Source organism: Mytilus galloprovincialis, chromosome 2 (genome assembly GCF_965363235.1).
Source record: "Mytilus galloprovincialis chromosome 2, xbMytGall1.hap1.1, whole genome shotgun sequence".
Lineage (NCBI taxonomy): Eukaryota > Metazoa > Mollusca > Bivalvia > Mytilida > Mytilidae > Mytilus > Mytilus galloprovincialis.
The window spans coordinates 25423482-25438837 of record NC_134839.1 but is presented as its reverse complement, the minus strand read 5'-3'; the positions used below and the strand labels follow the sequence as shown (position 1 = coordinate 25438837).

General features: G+C 31.8%; 1 protein-coding gene across 1 annotated transcript in view; it reads right to left on the bottom strand.

The window, feature by feature from the left end:
* Window positions 1-12762, bottom strand: part of LOC143063226 (carnitine O-acetyltransferase-like) — a 47945-nt gene extending 35183 nt beyond the window's left edge. The window contains exons 1-2 of the mRNA XM_076235232.1: window positions 12623-12762; window positions 1470-1649 (exon numbers count right to left, since the gene is read on the bottom strand). Coding sequence (XP_076091347.1) covers window positions 1470-1649; window positions 12623-12649 — 207 coding nt within the window. The 5' untranslated portion in view covers window positions 12650-12762. The remainder of the gene's footprint in view (window positions 1-1469; window positions 1650-12622) is intronic.
* Between the last annotated feature and the right edge of the window lie 2594 nt (window positions 12763-15356).

Sequence of the window (15356 nt, the reverse complement as noted above, 5' to 3'; positions counted from 1 at the left end):
ACAATTTTTTTTCTTTCAATTTTAGCATTACATATAGTGGCAGCTGAGGGTGAAACAAACAATTTTTTTTTCTCAGAATCAAAGACAAATTATTTTTTTCTCCAAAAACTGGAAACAAACTTTTTTTTCCAAAAAAAACCATAGCCCCCCCCCAGAAAATCAAATGGTTGCTGCCTAATACTCATTTTTAAAATGAAGTTAAATTCATCTGAATCGTCGGTGAATATTCATTTCTTTTTATTCAAGCTGTAATCTTTTCAGTCAAAACAGTAGTTACTCAAAATTTTAAAAGAATCTTCCAAGAATCAGAACTCAAACACTAGTACTACACTATCTCGGAGTAGAATATATTGCGATAATCTGTCAACCGGAAGTTTGAGGCCGACGCCTAAGGAAAGTAGCAATAGCAAGCTATAGCAAACTTTCCAAAAATCATGCATCTAAGACTAAACTATCAATCCGTACACATCCAACATCCAATGAATTTAGTGTAAAGACGTCATAAACAGCCAGAGAAAAACATGACCTTGTGCAATGCCAAGCTACATGTACAGGTATCAACAGATTGTAGATCCATGAATATGTTTATGTATATATAACATACTAGTAATATTTAGTTAGCTTTTAATTTACTGATAACAAAATCAATATTTATACCAATAAAAACAATATTCAATGATCTTATTACAGTATTAAATAGGTAACCTTTTAGAATAAGTTTATTTAAAGGAGCGACAAGTATACATGGATCATTTCTAAATTTCCGGGCACGGTTAACAACATTTCCGTAAAAATGAGGATGTGCTATCCCGTTTGAAATACATTTTCTACAGGTACAACCAAACTTCAAAACCAAATCTTTATATCTATGGAAAAATTTAGTACAGGTTTTAAGTAATTTATGGTAACGATATCCCTGGTTTAATAATGTACAGTAAACAATAATACATAGATTGCGTTCGTTAAAATCAAAAACGTCACAACAGACAAGGGCATAGCGAATGAGCTGAGAAATAAAAACACCATAAGATGGTGCCAAAGGAACATCACCATCTAAAAATTGAAAATTAACAATAGGGAACGAAAAATCGTCTCTTTTGTCGCAAATTTTAGTGTGGAGTTTCCCATTTAAAACTGAAATATCTAAATCCAGGAGAGGACAGTTATTACCGAATAAATTTCATTTATTTAAAGTAAGTTCCTTGGGGTAAATTTCAGCAGTATATTGAGAAAATTCTTGATTATTTAACAAAAAATATCATCAAGATACCGGTAAGTGTTGTTGAATTTATCAATTAAATGCAATTTTGACAGGTCTTTACTGAGTTTAGCCACAAACTGTGATTCATAACATAAACAAGTCTGCTATTAAAGGGGCACAATTAGTGACCATGGGGATACCTACAATCTGTCGATAAACTTTGTTGCCGAAACGTACATATGTTATGTTTTTGTGAAAGATCGTTTACCTTTTTTGTTTGTTCAAAGTCTTCATCAGAAACCAATGGTCTAACAGTTCTAAGATACTTCTGAAGTGTGGCATCTAAGGCAGGGACAGGTAATTTAGGTAAGGATTCCTGCTGGGCAAACATTCTGCCTATTACTTTTGTAGGCTTCATCTTTTGTTGTTTTCCTATGATGTTTTTTAACTGAAATGATAAAAAAGTTAATGTTTTATGTGGTCATGATTGGTGAAAAAAATGGAGATAGTTGAGCAGCATAAATGTAATGTTTAGATAAATATGATAGTGTTCCTTAAGCAAGTTTAGTTGGCTCCATACCAAACCTTACACAATATATACTTGACTTAATTTGTAGGTGATGCCCTTTTTAAGTCAGAACATTTTCCTAGTAAACAGCTAGTCTTTGAAGTTTGAGATGTACATGTATATGTGAACATTCCCTTTACAATTCTTTTCTGGTTAAAAGTAGTTTATTAAACATGTTAAACGAACATGGAGAACATTTTAATTAGGTACAAAGAATTAAGAATTCAAAGAATCTGCAAAATAGGAAGTACACAAGTAATGTGTCCATTAATCAAAAAGTTGCCATTAAATACTCATATATACTGAGCCAAAAAAGTTTTGCAACAAAAATATAAAATTTCATTTTATTACAAAATCATAACAATCCTGACAATATATGATTTTAATAATAACAAAATGGAATTATGACATGTCAGAAGCAACATGCATGTTTATCACTCAAATTCACTAGGAATTTCTTTGTATGGGGCGCAGTAGGGTCAAAAGGCTGAAATGTGTAGGAATTACTCGCTACATTGAAGACCTGTTGGTGACCTTCTGCTGTTGTTTTTTCTATGGTCGGGTTGTTGTCTCTTTGACACATTCCCCATTTCCATTCTCAATTTTATTTTCATAGTGTTAAATTCAAAATCAATTTCTCATCCATGCTCTATGTGCATCAAGGAAGGATTGGCAAGCACTTCAGTAGCTGTTATTAGTCAATGCACTACTCTGGTGGCCTGACTAAACTTGTCCCGTGTTGAAGTAAAGCGAAGTGGCGCTCCTCCCTTGAGGTTATTTTTTTTTGGTCTTTTGGTCTACCGGATCTTGACCTATACTGTGCAGTTGCAAATTGTCAATATCTGTTTGTTAGTCTCTAAACTGTTGACTTAAGCACATTCATTCAAGCAGCGACGTTGACAACACTCATTCCTGCAACACAATTCCAAGAGATTTCTGACGGTCATTTTCAGGGAGGCCTGCTTGACGCCCCATGTAAAGTGATGGGAATAGCTCACTTGGCCCTTCGGGCCAGGTGAGCTAAAAAGTAATATCAATAGAACTTTTATACATTCTAACTGAACTAATGATGTATATTGTCCCTTTGAAACATGTAACATACATATATTATCACAGTTCTTTGATTTTTTAGTCCACAATAACAAATGTATGTTATTTTCCTGTAATAACCCTATAGAGTTATATCCCTGACTGTCTAAAAGAAGTCATTTGTATGCATGTCCCATAGGGTCCTATATATGTTAAACTAAGTTCCCCAGCCATCTTGGATGATGGATCGGCTACAAAGTAACAACACTTGGTCAGCACCTCATAAGGAACATTCATGCCATGTTTGGTTTCATTCTATTCAGTGGTTCTCTAGAAGAAGTTCAAAATGTAAAATGTTAACGACGACGACGGGCCAGGTGAGCTAAAAAGTGTAAGACCTGCTTTAATATATTCTAATGCAGTTTAAGCAAGTTGAATTAGTTTGAATAATTTCAACGGGCAATCTTTTTTTTTTTCTTTATGTCAGACCAAGATTTATCATCAATAAGGTATTTTGTATCCAAATATGTTCTTGTATAAATATAAATTGATTTGTTCTCATCAATAGACTTTTGTTTAAAGTAAAAACAAATAGAAAAAACAATGTGAGTTTAAATACATCTACTCCTATGATCATGATGATCCATTCATTAGCATATTAATCTATTGTAATAAAAATTCATAATATCTAATACAATTTGTAGATTTAGCTAACAAGGTCCTTATATTCGTATGAAATAACATTTGTTTATAGTGGAAAGTTGTTTTAACCTTAAATAAGCTACAATTAAAAATTGCTTGCTAGTCCCTCTCTGTGATTACCTTTGATAACTTTGGTTCATTCCCCAATCAATCTATCATGAAGGGAAGATAATTAATACAGTTATCAATCATAGTCTTTTTCAAAAATGATGAACGGTTCTTTATATTGGTATGTAATCATTTTAAAAGTTTCAAATTTATGAAATTATATTCATACATCAATGTTTTTGATACACCAATAACAAAATCTGAAATATATTGAATCGATACATTTTGTAACTATTCAGATTGATATCAGAAACCTAAACTTAATTATAAAATAATGAACCTGTTAAAGGGAGACAATACTCGCATAACTTTTTCGAATTGGCACATAATACAACGGAATGTCACTCTTGCATACAAATGGTACATCAATATATTAATTAACTGTGCAATCACGCTCCACCTTCAATGATGATTCTAAATTATAAATATAACCAACAGTTGTTAATCTATAGATAGTAAAGACTAATGAAATCTAACCCACTGTTAAAATATTTCTTTGCATTTTTTTAAAACTTCCTCAGTAAAATGCTTGAGCCACTTGACTTTCATAGCTCATAATTAACGTTTTTACACAATATTTAAATAAAGTAGCTAAAGATTATTCGCTTCTCAAAGTGTAAGACGCAATAAAAATTGTATGCTTTCACCATCTTACCCAAAAACAGATTTAATTAAGTTCTGAACATTTCAACATTTCTTCGTTAAAACCGGTTTTAAACAAATCACAAGTACGTGTTAAGATCCGACTAAATACCCATATCCCGATATCGTCAGGTTAATTTGCTACATTCATGTCTTTTGTTTCCCCGACAAGGTCCGAATTTTGTAACTCAACCATTATATTTTCGATAAAATTATTTATCATTCAAATGATATATTACACCTTTCCTATAACAAAATTCATATTTCAAGGAGTTTGATTGAAAACAGTTAAAGATCTTGAACAAATCTGACTGCAGTCTTTTCAAGCAAATTTATGTTATTAAATTTTCCGTTTAGGTCTAAGTTTTCACACCCCAACGATATTTTTCATATAATTTTTTTTTAATTTTATCATTATACTGAACTTTAAGTTTCACAAAATCTAAAGTTGAAAGATCATAACCATATTGAATATTAAAAAGTTATCATGGTTATTGAAGTTAGAATTAGTCCGACCATAGATTTTCAGGTCGCTTCAGGTCTTTTCTTTTCTCCGTTCAGGTCCAGCTTTTGGCATCAAAAATTTGTTTTTTATTTAAAACATTTAAATTATCATGATTAATAAAATTCCAACTTGAAGAAATTCTATCCAATAATAAAACCAGGTGCTCCGCAGGGCGCAGCTTTATACGACCGCAGAGGTCGAACCCTGAACAGTTGGGGCAAGTATGGACAAAACATTCAAGCGTGATACAGCTCTGAATTTGGATTGTGATCAAATTTTTGACATTACATGGGTTTTTTTACACAAAACAAATGTCAAGATTTTACAAATCAATTAAAGATTTCTTCTTATTTAAATCTAAAATTAAATAGTTGACACAGCATAGGTTTCTGACACAGAATGAATGTGGTCTAATGAACTTAAAAGTTTTTTTTGGCCTTTGAGCAATTCACTATGCTGTTGAATATTAATCCTCTCAAAAAAATGTTTGAAGAAATTTTCTTTTTATTTATGAAATCTGAAATGAGAAAAATTTAACCCCCCCCCCCCCTTTTTTTCACATCCCCGTTTCCCTTTTTCCAAAACTGATATCAATTCAAATTTCTAATGGAGTTTGCAACAATAACTACTCTTTTAAATACATCATAAAATATTAAAATGTAAAATAAAGTGCTTGTTATCACTGAATGGTAAAGATTGGTTGGTAGTAAAAGTGAATATACATTGTTTATTGTATAAAACAATAAAAAAAACTTCATCAGCAACATTTTATATTGGCAAATTTCCAATGAAGTTATTTACATAAAGTTATTGGCAAATAAAAATAGAAAATGACATCATAGTCATGTCTGGCAAATTTCCAACATACATTATCTAAAACATTTTAGATAAGATAAGGAAAAAAAGCTTCATCAGCACCATTTTATATTGGCAAATTTCCAATGAAGTTATTTACATAAAGTTATTGGCAAATAAAAATAGAAAATGACATCATAGTCATGTCTGGCAAATTTCCAACATATATTATCAACTACTATTCTATACAAAGAAAGATAACTCCAATTGAAAATTAATTGCTATTGCACAATATTGTGCAATTAGATATTTCTTGCTATTGTGCAATACTGTGCAATTGAAAATTTCTTGCTATTGCACAATACTTGATATGGAATCCTGATTTGGACCAACTTGAAAACTGGGCCCATAATCAAAAATCAAAGTACATATTTAGATAAAGCATATCAAATAAGCCCAAGAATTCAATTTTTGTTAAAATCAAACTTAGTTTAATTTGGACCCTTTGGACCTTAATGTAGACCAATTTGAAAACTGGACCAAAAATTAAGAATCTACATACACAGTTAGATTTGGCATATCAAAGAACCCATTTATTCAATTTTTGAAGAAATCAAACAAAGTTTAATTTTGGACCCCCATTTGGACCAACTTGAAAACTAGGCCAATAATTAAAAATCTAAGTACATTTTTAAATTCAGCATATCAAAGAACCCCAAGGATTCAATTTTTGTTAAAATCAAACTAAGTTTAATTTTGGACCCTTTGGACCTTAATGTAGACCAATTTGAAAACGGGACCAAAAATTAAGAATCTACATACATAGTTAGATTCCGCATATCAAAGAACCCCAATTATTCAATTTTTGATGAAATCACACAAAGTTCAATTTTGGACCCTTTGGGCCCCTTATTCCTAAACTGTTAGGACCAAAACTCCCAAAATCAAACCCAACCTTCCTTTTATGGTCATAAACCTTGTGTTTAAATTTCATAGATTTCTATTTACTTATGCTAAAGTTATGGTGCAAAAACCAAAAATAATGCTTAATAGGGCCCCTTTTTGGCCCCTAATTCATAAACTGTTGTGACCTCAACTCCAAAAATCAATCCCAACCTTCCTTTTGTGGTCATAAACCTTGTGCTAAAATTTCATTGATTTCTATTTACTTCTACTAAAGTTATTGTGCGAAAACCAAGAATAATGCTTATTTGGGCCCTTTTTTGGCCCTTAATTCCTAAACTGTTGGAACCAAAACCCCCAAAATCAATCCCAACCTTCCTTTTGTGGTCATAAACCTTGTGTCAAAATTTCATAGATTTCTATTCACTTAAACTAAAGTTATAGTGCGAAAACCAAGAAAATGCTTATTTGGGCCCTTTTTGGCCCCTAATTCCTAAAATGTTGGGACCAAAACTCCCAAAATCAATACCAACCTTCCTGTTGTGGTCATAAACCTTGTGTTAAAATTTCATAGATTTCCATTCACTTTTACTAAAGTTAGAGTGCGAAAACTAAAAGTATTCGGACGTCGGACGACGACGACGACGACGACGACGACGACGCCAACGTGATAGCAATATACGACGAAAATTTTTTCAAATTTTGCGGTCGTATAAAAAGTTATTGCAATTTGAATAATTTTAGTCGTATATTTTCAGGTCTTTTCAGCACAGGCACTTGTTTCTATCCATAGGAAGGTCGACTATCCATATATGGATAGACAAGTGCCTGTGCTTTTCAGGTCCACTTTCGGGTTTTTAGTGTGCATGGTGTAACCCCTAATTATACCTGTAAGATAAGATCGTTGTGGGGCTCATATGGAAGGATCCTATCCTTTTTAGCCCACCCTATTTTGGTACACTTTCAAAACTGATACAATCATCAATCCTGCATGATTTGGTGCAATATTTCACACAATTAAAAAGTTATATAGAAAACTATTTGTGTCCTCATCAATTTCTTAACTGATACATGACTGACTCCCAATGACGGTCTATACTAATTTTAAAGGCTTCCACAGTTTTTGATGAAATAACTTCAACTGGTAGGTTATTCCAATCATTAATAATTCGTTGTGAGAAATGTCTTAATCGAAAAGAAGTGTTACATCTAGGTTTTGCTAATTTCCAATTATGCCCACGGGTATTTGTACTGATGACAGTAAAAAATCTTTCATAAGATATATCTTCGAATCCTTTTAATATTTTGCAAGCTTGTATCATATCACCTCTTCGCCTTCTGTGAGTTAGGGAAGGTAGTTTAAGTACTTTTAATCTGTCTTCATAGCTTAAATGTCGTATATCAGGAATTAATTTAGTTGCTCTCATCTGCACTTTTTCTACAGCATTAATATCTTTCTTTAAATGAGGATACCATATTGTATTTCCATATTCCACGTGTGGTCGTACCAACGCAACGTATAGTCTTAAAAATGTATATTGATCTTTAAAGATAAAAGTTCGGTTAATTAGCCCAAGTATACTATTGGCTTTATTTATTTTACTTGATATATGTTGAGAAAATTTAAGATCATTTTGAAAAATAATTCCAAGATCCTTTTCTTGTTCATCTTTAATGATATCAATATTGTTCATGGTATAAACATTTTCAGGATTATTTCTTCCATAATGGATTTGTTTACATTTGTTCACATTAAATTTCATGTCCCATAACTTGGACCAATCGTAGAGGGCATCTAGATCATTCTGTAAGACATCAGACTTAGAAGTAGGTGCATAAATTTTAGTATCGTCTGCGAAAATTTTTACTATAGACTCCACAACATCTGGTAAATCATTTATGAATATAATGAAAAGAAACAGGTTCAAGTACACTGCCTTGGGGCACTCCACTAATTACATTTTGCCATTCAGATTTTTCCCCTTTCACCGCAACTTGTTGTCGACGTCCAGTTAAAAAGTCAGTTATCCATTCTAATATAGATCCACGAATACCGTATGAATACAGTTTCTTTAGTAATCTTTTATGTGGCACTTTATCGAAAGCTTTGGCAAAATCGAGATATAATGTGTCACAGGATATATTATGATCCATATATAATGACCAGTCTTCCATGACATCAAGTAATTGTAATATACATGATCTTCCAGAGCGAAAACCAAACTGTGAGTCTGATAACAAATTATTGGTTATTAAATGATCAATCATTTCCTTCCGTATAACCTTTTCCAAAGTTTTACAAACAATTGAAGTTAGACTGACCGGTCTGTAATTTCCCGCATCCAGTTTACTACCTTTATTCTTAAAAAGTGGGGTAACTCTAGCATCTTTCCATTCTTTTGGAATTTTTCCAGTGTCAATGGACTTTTGAAATATCAAAGTCAAAGGTTTTGAAAATGTATTTGCCATACTCTTTACTATTAACGGATGAATATTATCTGGACCCATAGACTTGCTTCCATTTAATAAAAGTAGATATTTTTCAACTGTATCTTGATTGATCACAAAGTGGTCTAAAGATGATTCAAAATTTCTGTCTTCAATATTAGGTATATTATTTGGATTTTCAGCAGTAAATACACTGGTAAAAAAGTCATTTAATACAGTCGCTTTTTCCTTGTCGGAAGTAGTTAAATTCCCATTTGGTTTCATGAGGTTTGATACTGCTGATTTTGATTTCACTTTACTTTTGACATATGTCCAAAAATGTTTTGGCTCAGTTTTAGCTTTTGATGCCACTAACTTCTCATATTCCTTTTTTGCTTTTCGAACGTTCTCATTTGCCCTGTTTCTAGCAACTTTATAAAAATCAAAATCTACTGCTCGTCTAGTAGCCAAGTATCTTGACCAGGCCTTTTGTTTGCGTTTTATATTGCTCAGACAATCAAATGTTAGCCATAATGGTTTAGGTTGACAACCCGGTTTAGGATTAGTTTTCGGTATATATACGTTTCGACACATTTTTTATATTTTTCATAAAATATTTTCCACATCTCGCTTATGTCTTTATCTTCAAAAGAACTATCCCAATCAAAATTGCTAAAGTCTTCAGAAAATTTTTCGAAGTCACATTTGGAATATTTATATTTCGATTTACCAGTTTCATATTCATTGAAAGAGTACAAAAAGTCAAATGTAATGGTAGCATGATCACTAAGTCCCAGTGGAGCATCAATATTAATATTGTCAATATTGCTTTCATCTTTTGTAATAACTAAATCTAGAGTTCTACACATCTGATTTTCCCTAAATCTTGTAGGTTTATCTATATGTTGATATAGAAAATTGTCGCGTAAAGCTTCAATAAAAGTATGTTCGTAATGGTCCTCAGAGTGAGGCGTAGTCCAAAAGTTCCAATTAATATCACGCATATTAAAGTCTCCCGTTATTAAAATATTGTTATACAATCGAGCTGCTTCATTCAAAAGTCCAATAATATTTAAACATGAGTTTTGATTTCATGGGCTTCTGTATATTGAGCCTATCAATACAGTCTTATTGTCTTTTACCCAATTACACCATGAGGCATCATCATAAAGCGAATTCATATATTCATTTGGTGAGACACAGAAATTACTTTTTGCATAAATAATAACTCCCCGTCCTGTATTTTTACTCGGATAAGCTATATAGCCTTCAATGTTAAATAATGGAGAAATGCAATCTATATCAATATTTGTTTTTGGCAAAACTTCTGTTACAAAAATAAAATCTCAGGTTTCACGACCTGTATTTGTGCTTCAAGTTCATCAATTTTATTACGTAATTGATCAGCATTGGTGTACATACACTTTACTTTGTTTACAATTAAAGGGTTAATATTTCGATCTAAATCATCAATATTATTTTGCCTGTTATTTTCTGTACTTTCGGAAGTACTATCACTTATCACACTACCATCATTGCTTATATAATCAGATTCACTTGCATTGTCATTTTCTGCATTATCAAAATTATTAAAAAATGCATTATCTTGCATACTATCTGGGTCTCACTAATTAGCGACAACAAGCGTCAAGAAGCAACAACAAGCGTCAACAAGCGACAAGAAGCGACAACAAGAATTATTTTAGCGACAACAAGCGACAAGAAGACTATTTAGCGACAAGAAAACATTTTTTTTATTAGATATAAAGAAATTTGTATTTAATGTGTTTTTTTTAAATATACAAGCAGATATGTCTAATTAAAATGTTTTATTATATAGATAGACAAATCAATGAAACATTTGTGAGGAAGAAAGAGATTGTGAAGTTTATATTAGTATATTGGTAGATGAAGAAATTTAACATTTGTGAAGAAGAAAGAGATTGAGCTTCTTTTTTTTTATTTTTAAATATGAAGAATATGTATAAGAAAATGTATGTATCATGTTTTCATCAAAGTCAAAGTATGAATAAACGAATATTATTTAAGCGTGTTTCCAGACCCCACGATGAGGACGTGGTTCTACCTTGGGGTCCATATATTTTTTTTTTTTTTTTTTTTTTTAATTATTTTTAGTCATTATATAGTAATATGTACATTCCTATCTAACATAATATTTATACATTTTGTACATGGTGGTCCCATTTTGATAAGCAAACATGTGAAACATCAAATGAGATTAACGAGTCACGTGTCCCCTGTTTTATTGCTACAATAACATCCAATTAACACCTTCAACTTTGTACACGCGTCAGACTATACAATTGCACGCGCCAGAATATACAATCATTGTAAATAATGAACACCTGTTGAAAACTCAAGATTGTCATTAATTTCCCTTCATCTTCAATCAATATGCATAAACATGATAAATATCGTTTAATGAGGCAATAAACAAATAAAAAGATGAAAACATTCACATTTCAATTTTCTTTTCCTCATGTTTGATTTCAGTTCTTTGTATTTCACAATTTGTGTCAATATTTTCAGGACAACAATGCACAAATAATTCATTTTGCGAGCTTAATATATATTGCACGAAAAGAGTTTTAAAAAACAAATTATAAGATAAATAATATGTTCTAAAACACAAGGAAAAGTTATCTCATAATACAATAATTAAACGTAATACTGGCTGTTATTCATAATAGATCTGATAAAATATTATGTAAATAATGTTTCATTTTTTCTATCAATTTAAACTTTCTTGTCGCTAAAATTATTTTCTTTTGCATATTCTTTTAATATTTATTGCAATAATTAATTTTAATTAAAAAAAATGTTTTCTTGTCGCTAAATAGTTTCTTGTCGCTTGTTGACGCTTGTTGTCGCTAAAATTCTTGTTGTCGCTAATTAGTGAGACCGTACTATCTTTAGCACTCTCAGATGTACTGTATCTTATTTCACCACCCTTTTCGCATATTTCATCAGATTCACTTGCTGAATCAACATTTGATGTACTTGCATTGTCATTTTCTACATTATCAAAGTTATTAAAAAAATTAACTGTAACATTTGAACTGTAACAAAAACCAACTGGAATTAACGTATTTACATGTTGTTTGATCTTTTCTATAGAAAGTCTACGGTCGAAATCTGGCAGTCTGACCTAAACCGCCACTTTCAACACTACTAGCTGTATTTGTCATACTAGACTGACCAGAAATGTCTTTTCTTTCAATGATTTCCCCCCGGAAAATTACCAAGTTTGCATTGTTTGTTGCTTTTTTCTTCCTCTCCAGCTCTTTTCTCAGCTCAGTGTTAATATCTCTCTCCTCTTTTGTCAAGTCAGGGGTAATATAAATATTGTTCCATTTATGTACAGTATACCCATCACTGTTTTTCCTTCTTAACAATTTAGAGTTCCCTAGAACTTTATGCTTATTTACAACGGAGCCAACAGTTACTTTCATCATTCTCTCTCTTTTTTTTTAAATTATGTTCCAAAAAAAAAACGAAATAAGAAGAGTTGCAGCATGGATAACATCTTATAATCTAATAACGTATGGGTAAGAACAAAAAAATACCAAATCAGAAGGAAAAAAAACACATTAAAGAATAGTTTATTTATTAAATGAAAGTTTGACAAAACTGTGTTCATGCCGCAAAAATGCCAAAATTGAAATGACTGGTATAACACAAATGTCAGAGGTATTACCTACCATACATATGATACACTTACCACAGAAGATCTAACTACCCGATGCATAACTGTGTCCTATATTTTTAACCCAGATAACGTTCAATTTATGCTGTTCTGTACACACGTACTAAATGGTTCAAAGTCTAAGACAACGTTCTACATTGTAAACCAGAGAATTATCCCCCTTTGTTTATATTCCTCTTCAACTCGATCTTGCGCAATGGAAGATCATTTTGGCGGGGAATTAAACTATAAACTAGGCCACATTTTTTAGATCCCAGGGCCGTAACTAGCCTCTTTTAATAATGAGGCAAAATATATTCGCCGAGCGTAGCGAGGCGAAAAACTTTTGGCGAAATGTCTGGGGGCCGCTCAAGGCCCCCAGAAGCTTTGAGTACTACGCAAACGAGTCTGAGCGTTCCACAGACTCTTTCTTACATTGAACATTGAAACTCAATGTAAGAAAGAGTCTGTGGAACGCTCAGAATGCACGATTTTGCGTTATTTTACTACGCAAATAATCTTTAGCTATTTTTTCGACAATATTCTGGTCTCAATGCAACTTTGAAACATAGATTCATTATAATTTAAGACTTTTAGGTTTTAGGGGCAATATTAAAAGACCGATATGTAGGATGAAGTAAAATTCGTATTTCTCATAATCATTAATACCGGGTCTGTCTGTCTGCTCTTGTCTTGTATTGTGCTGACTTTGATGATTTTTTTTTTATGACTTTGTCTAGATTTAAATATAGTGACAGTACAGTATTATACTTTAAGTACTAGTACTGCTTAATTCGACACTAGGGACCATCTTGACCTTCTTTTACAGTATTTATGATTCTTTTATTATTGAGTACCCTCCAGCAACTATCAAGATGAAGAACAGGAATAAACTTTTTGACCATTGATCATTTGTATTTTTTCTATGCATTGACTTTGTGTGCGATAAGTTCCCGTGCATGTTTACCCCATATTCCTTTATTTTCTGTCTGAACACGACTTAATGCAAGTTTAACCCTTTAATGTAAAAGGTCATATGGCAATACATTGTTGTTGTTTTTTTCAAATGATTTTGTACCGGGAAATCGGTGGTCTTACTTAATTTAAACCATGTCAGCTATGTAGTTTTGTCCACAGGCGCTTGGGTATATGATACATATATATTTTTATTTTTTGTTGTTGTTGATCAAAATAGTCAATTTTCTATATTTATAATACATATGTATCACTTTTGTGCATTTCTCAGAGAAAATACCCAATTTTACAATCCATACTAAGAAAAATTGGGTATTTTCTCTGAGTCTTTTAGATCACTCGAAACTAGGTGAGACATGAACAAAAGTGATTTATATGCATTATTAATATAGAAAATTGAATATCTTAATCAACGAGAAAAAATATATCTGTATCATATGCCCAAGGCCTGTGGTTTAATATACAAAAAAGGCAGTTTTGTATTCTTTGATATCAAGTTCAATTATAGATGCAGAAAAGACAGTTTTTTTCTGTGTCCAGTAGCATCGTAGAGCATATTCTTAAAATATTTTCCCGCACAATATCTGGACATTGGTGGACATGCAACATTGCGCACGTTTAGAAATGAAAATCAACACTCAGACTATAGTCATAAAGTAGGAAAATAAAAGAACAAAAGACCGTGAAACCCGAGACACAGAAGTACAAACAATAGACCATCAACTCCGAAAACCAAAAGTAAAATAGAAACATGGATCACGAAAAAAATGCAGGGACGACATCAGGGAGTTAAGAGAACTTGCTTCTTGCACGACACTTTCCGTGAAAACAATTTGATATGAAGACAATCTTTTTTTTCAGTCTTTTTTTTTTTTTTTGAAATTTCCAGCACGAGGCATTTGCCTCATTTGCCTCAATGTAGTTACGGCCCTGGATCCATTTAGTATATATTTCCTTTTAGCCATTTTTGTACGAACTTTTCAAACTTCAATTGTATCAAAACTACAGATATTATGAATAATAGAGATAGGCCATTTTGTACATATTCCAAGGGGAAACTTGATGCAAAGCATTATTTTTTACTGTTCTATTGCATTTAAGGTTTATGTACCCTTCTGTAGCCATTTTTGTACGAACTTTTCAAACTTCAATTGTATCAAAACTACAGATATAATGAATAATAGAGATAGGCCATTTTGTACATATTCCAAGGGGAAACTTGACGCAAAGCATTATTTTTTACTGTTCCATTGCATTTAATAGAAAAAGAGGACTTTGTGGCAAATAAATCAAGATGACTGATTGATATAGGCAAGGACGTATAACTAACATATACGTCCTTGATATAGGATTATTGCATGCAGTGCTAGCATTGATTTCCTTAAAACAAGTTTATACATGTAGTTATTGGTAAGACAAGTATAAATATGGCCAAAATCAAGTACACCTTTTAGGGTGCCGCTCGACTTTAGTGACTCAGCACGAGGTGTTTTGGAATTTACAGGTTACTTAGAACTTTTTGTAAAAAATAAACACTAGCACATCATCGAAAATCAAGTGAATAATTTATGTTTCAAATTTTATAACAAAAATCTCTGTATTAAAGGCTGTGGATTTTCTATAAAAATCTTGATTTATTTGCCACAAAGTCCTCTTTTTCTATCAAATGCAATGAAACAGTAAAAAATCATGCTTTGCATCAAGTTTCCCCTTGGAACATGTACTTAATGAGCTATCTCTATTATTTATTATATCTTTAGTTTTGATACAATTGAGGTTTGAAAAATCCGTACAA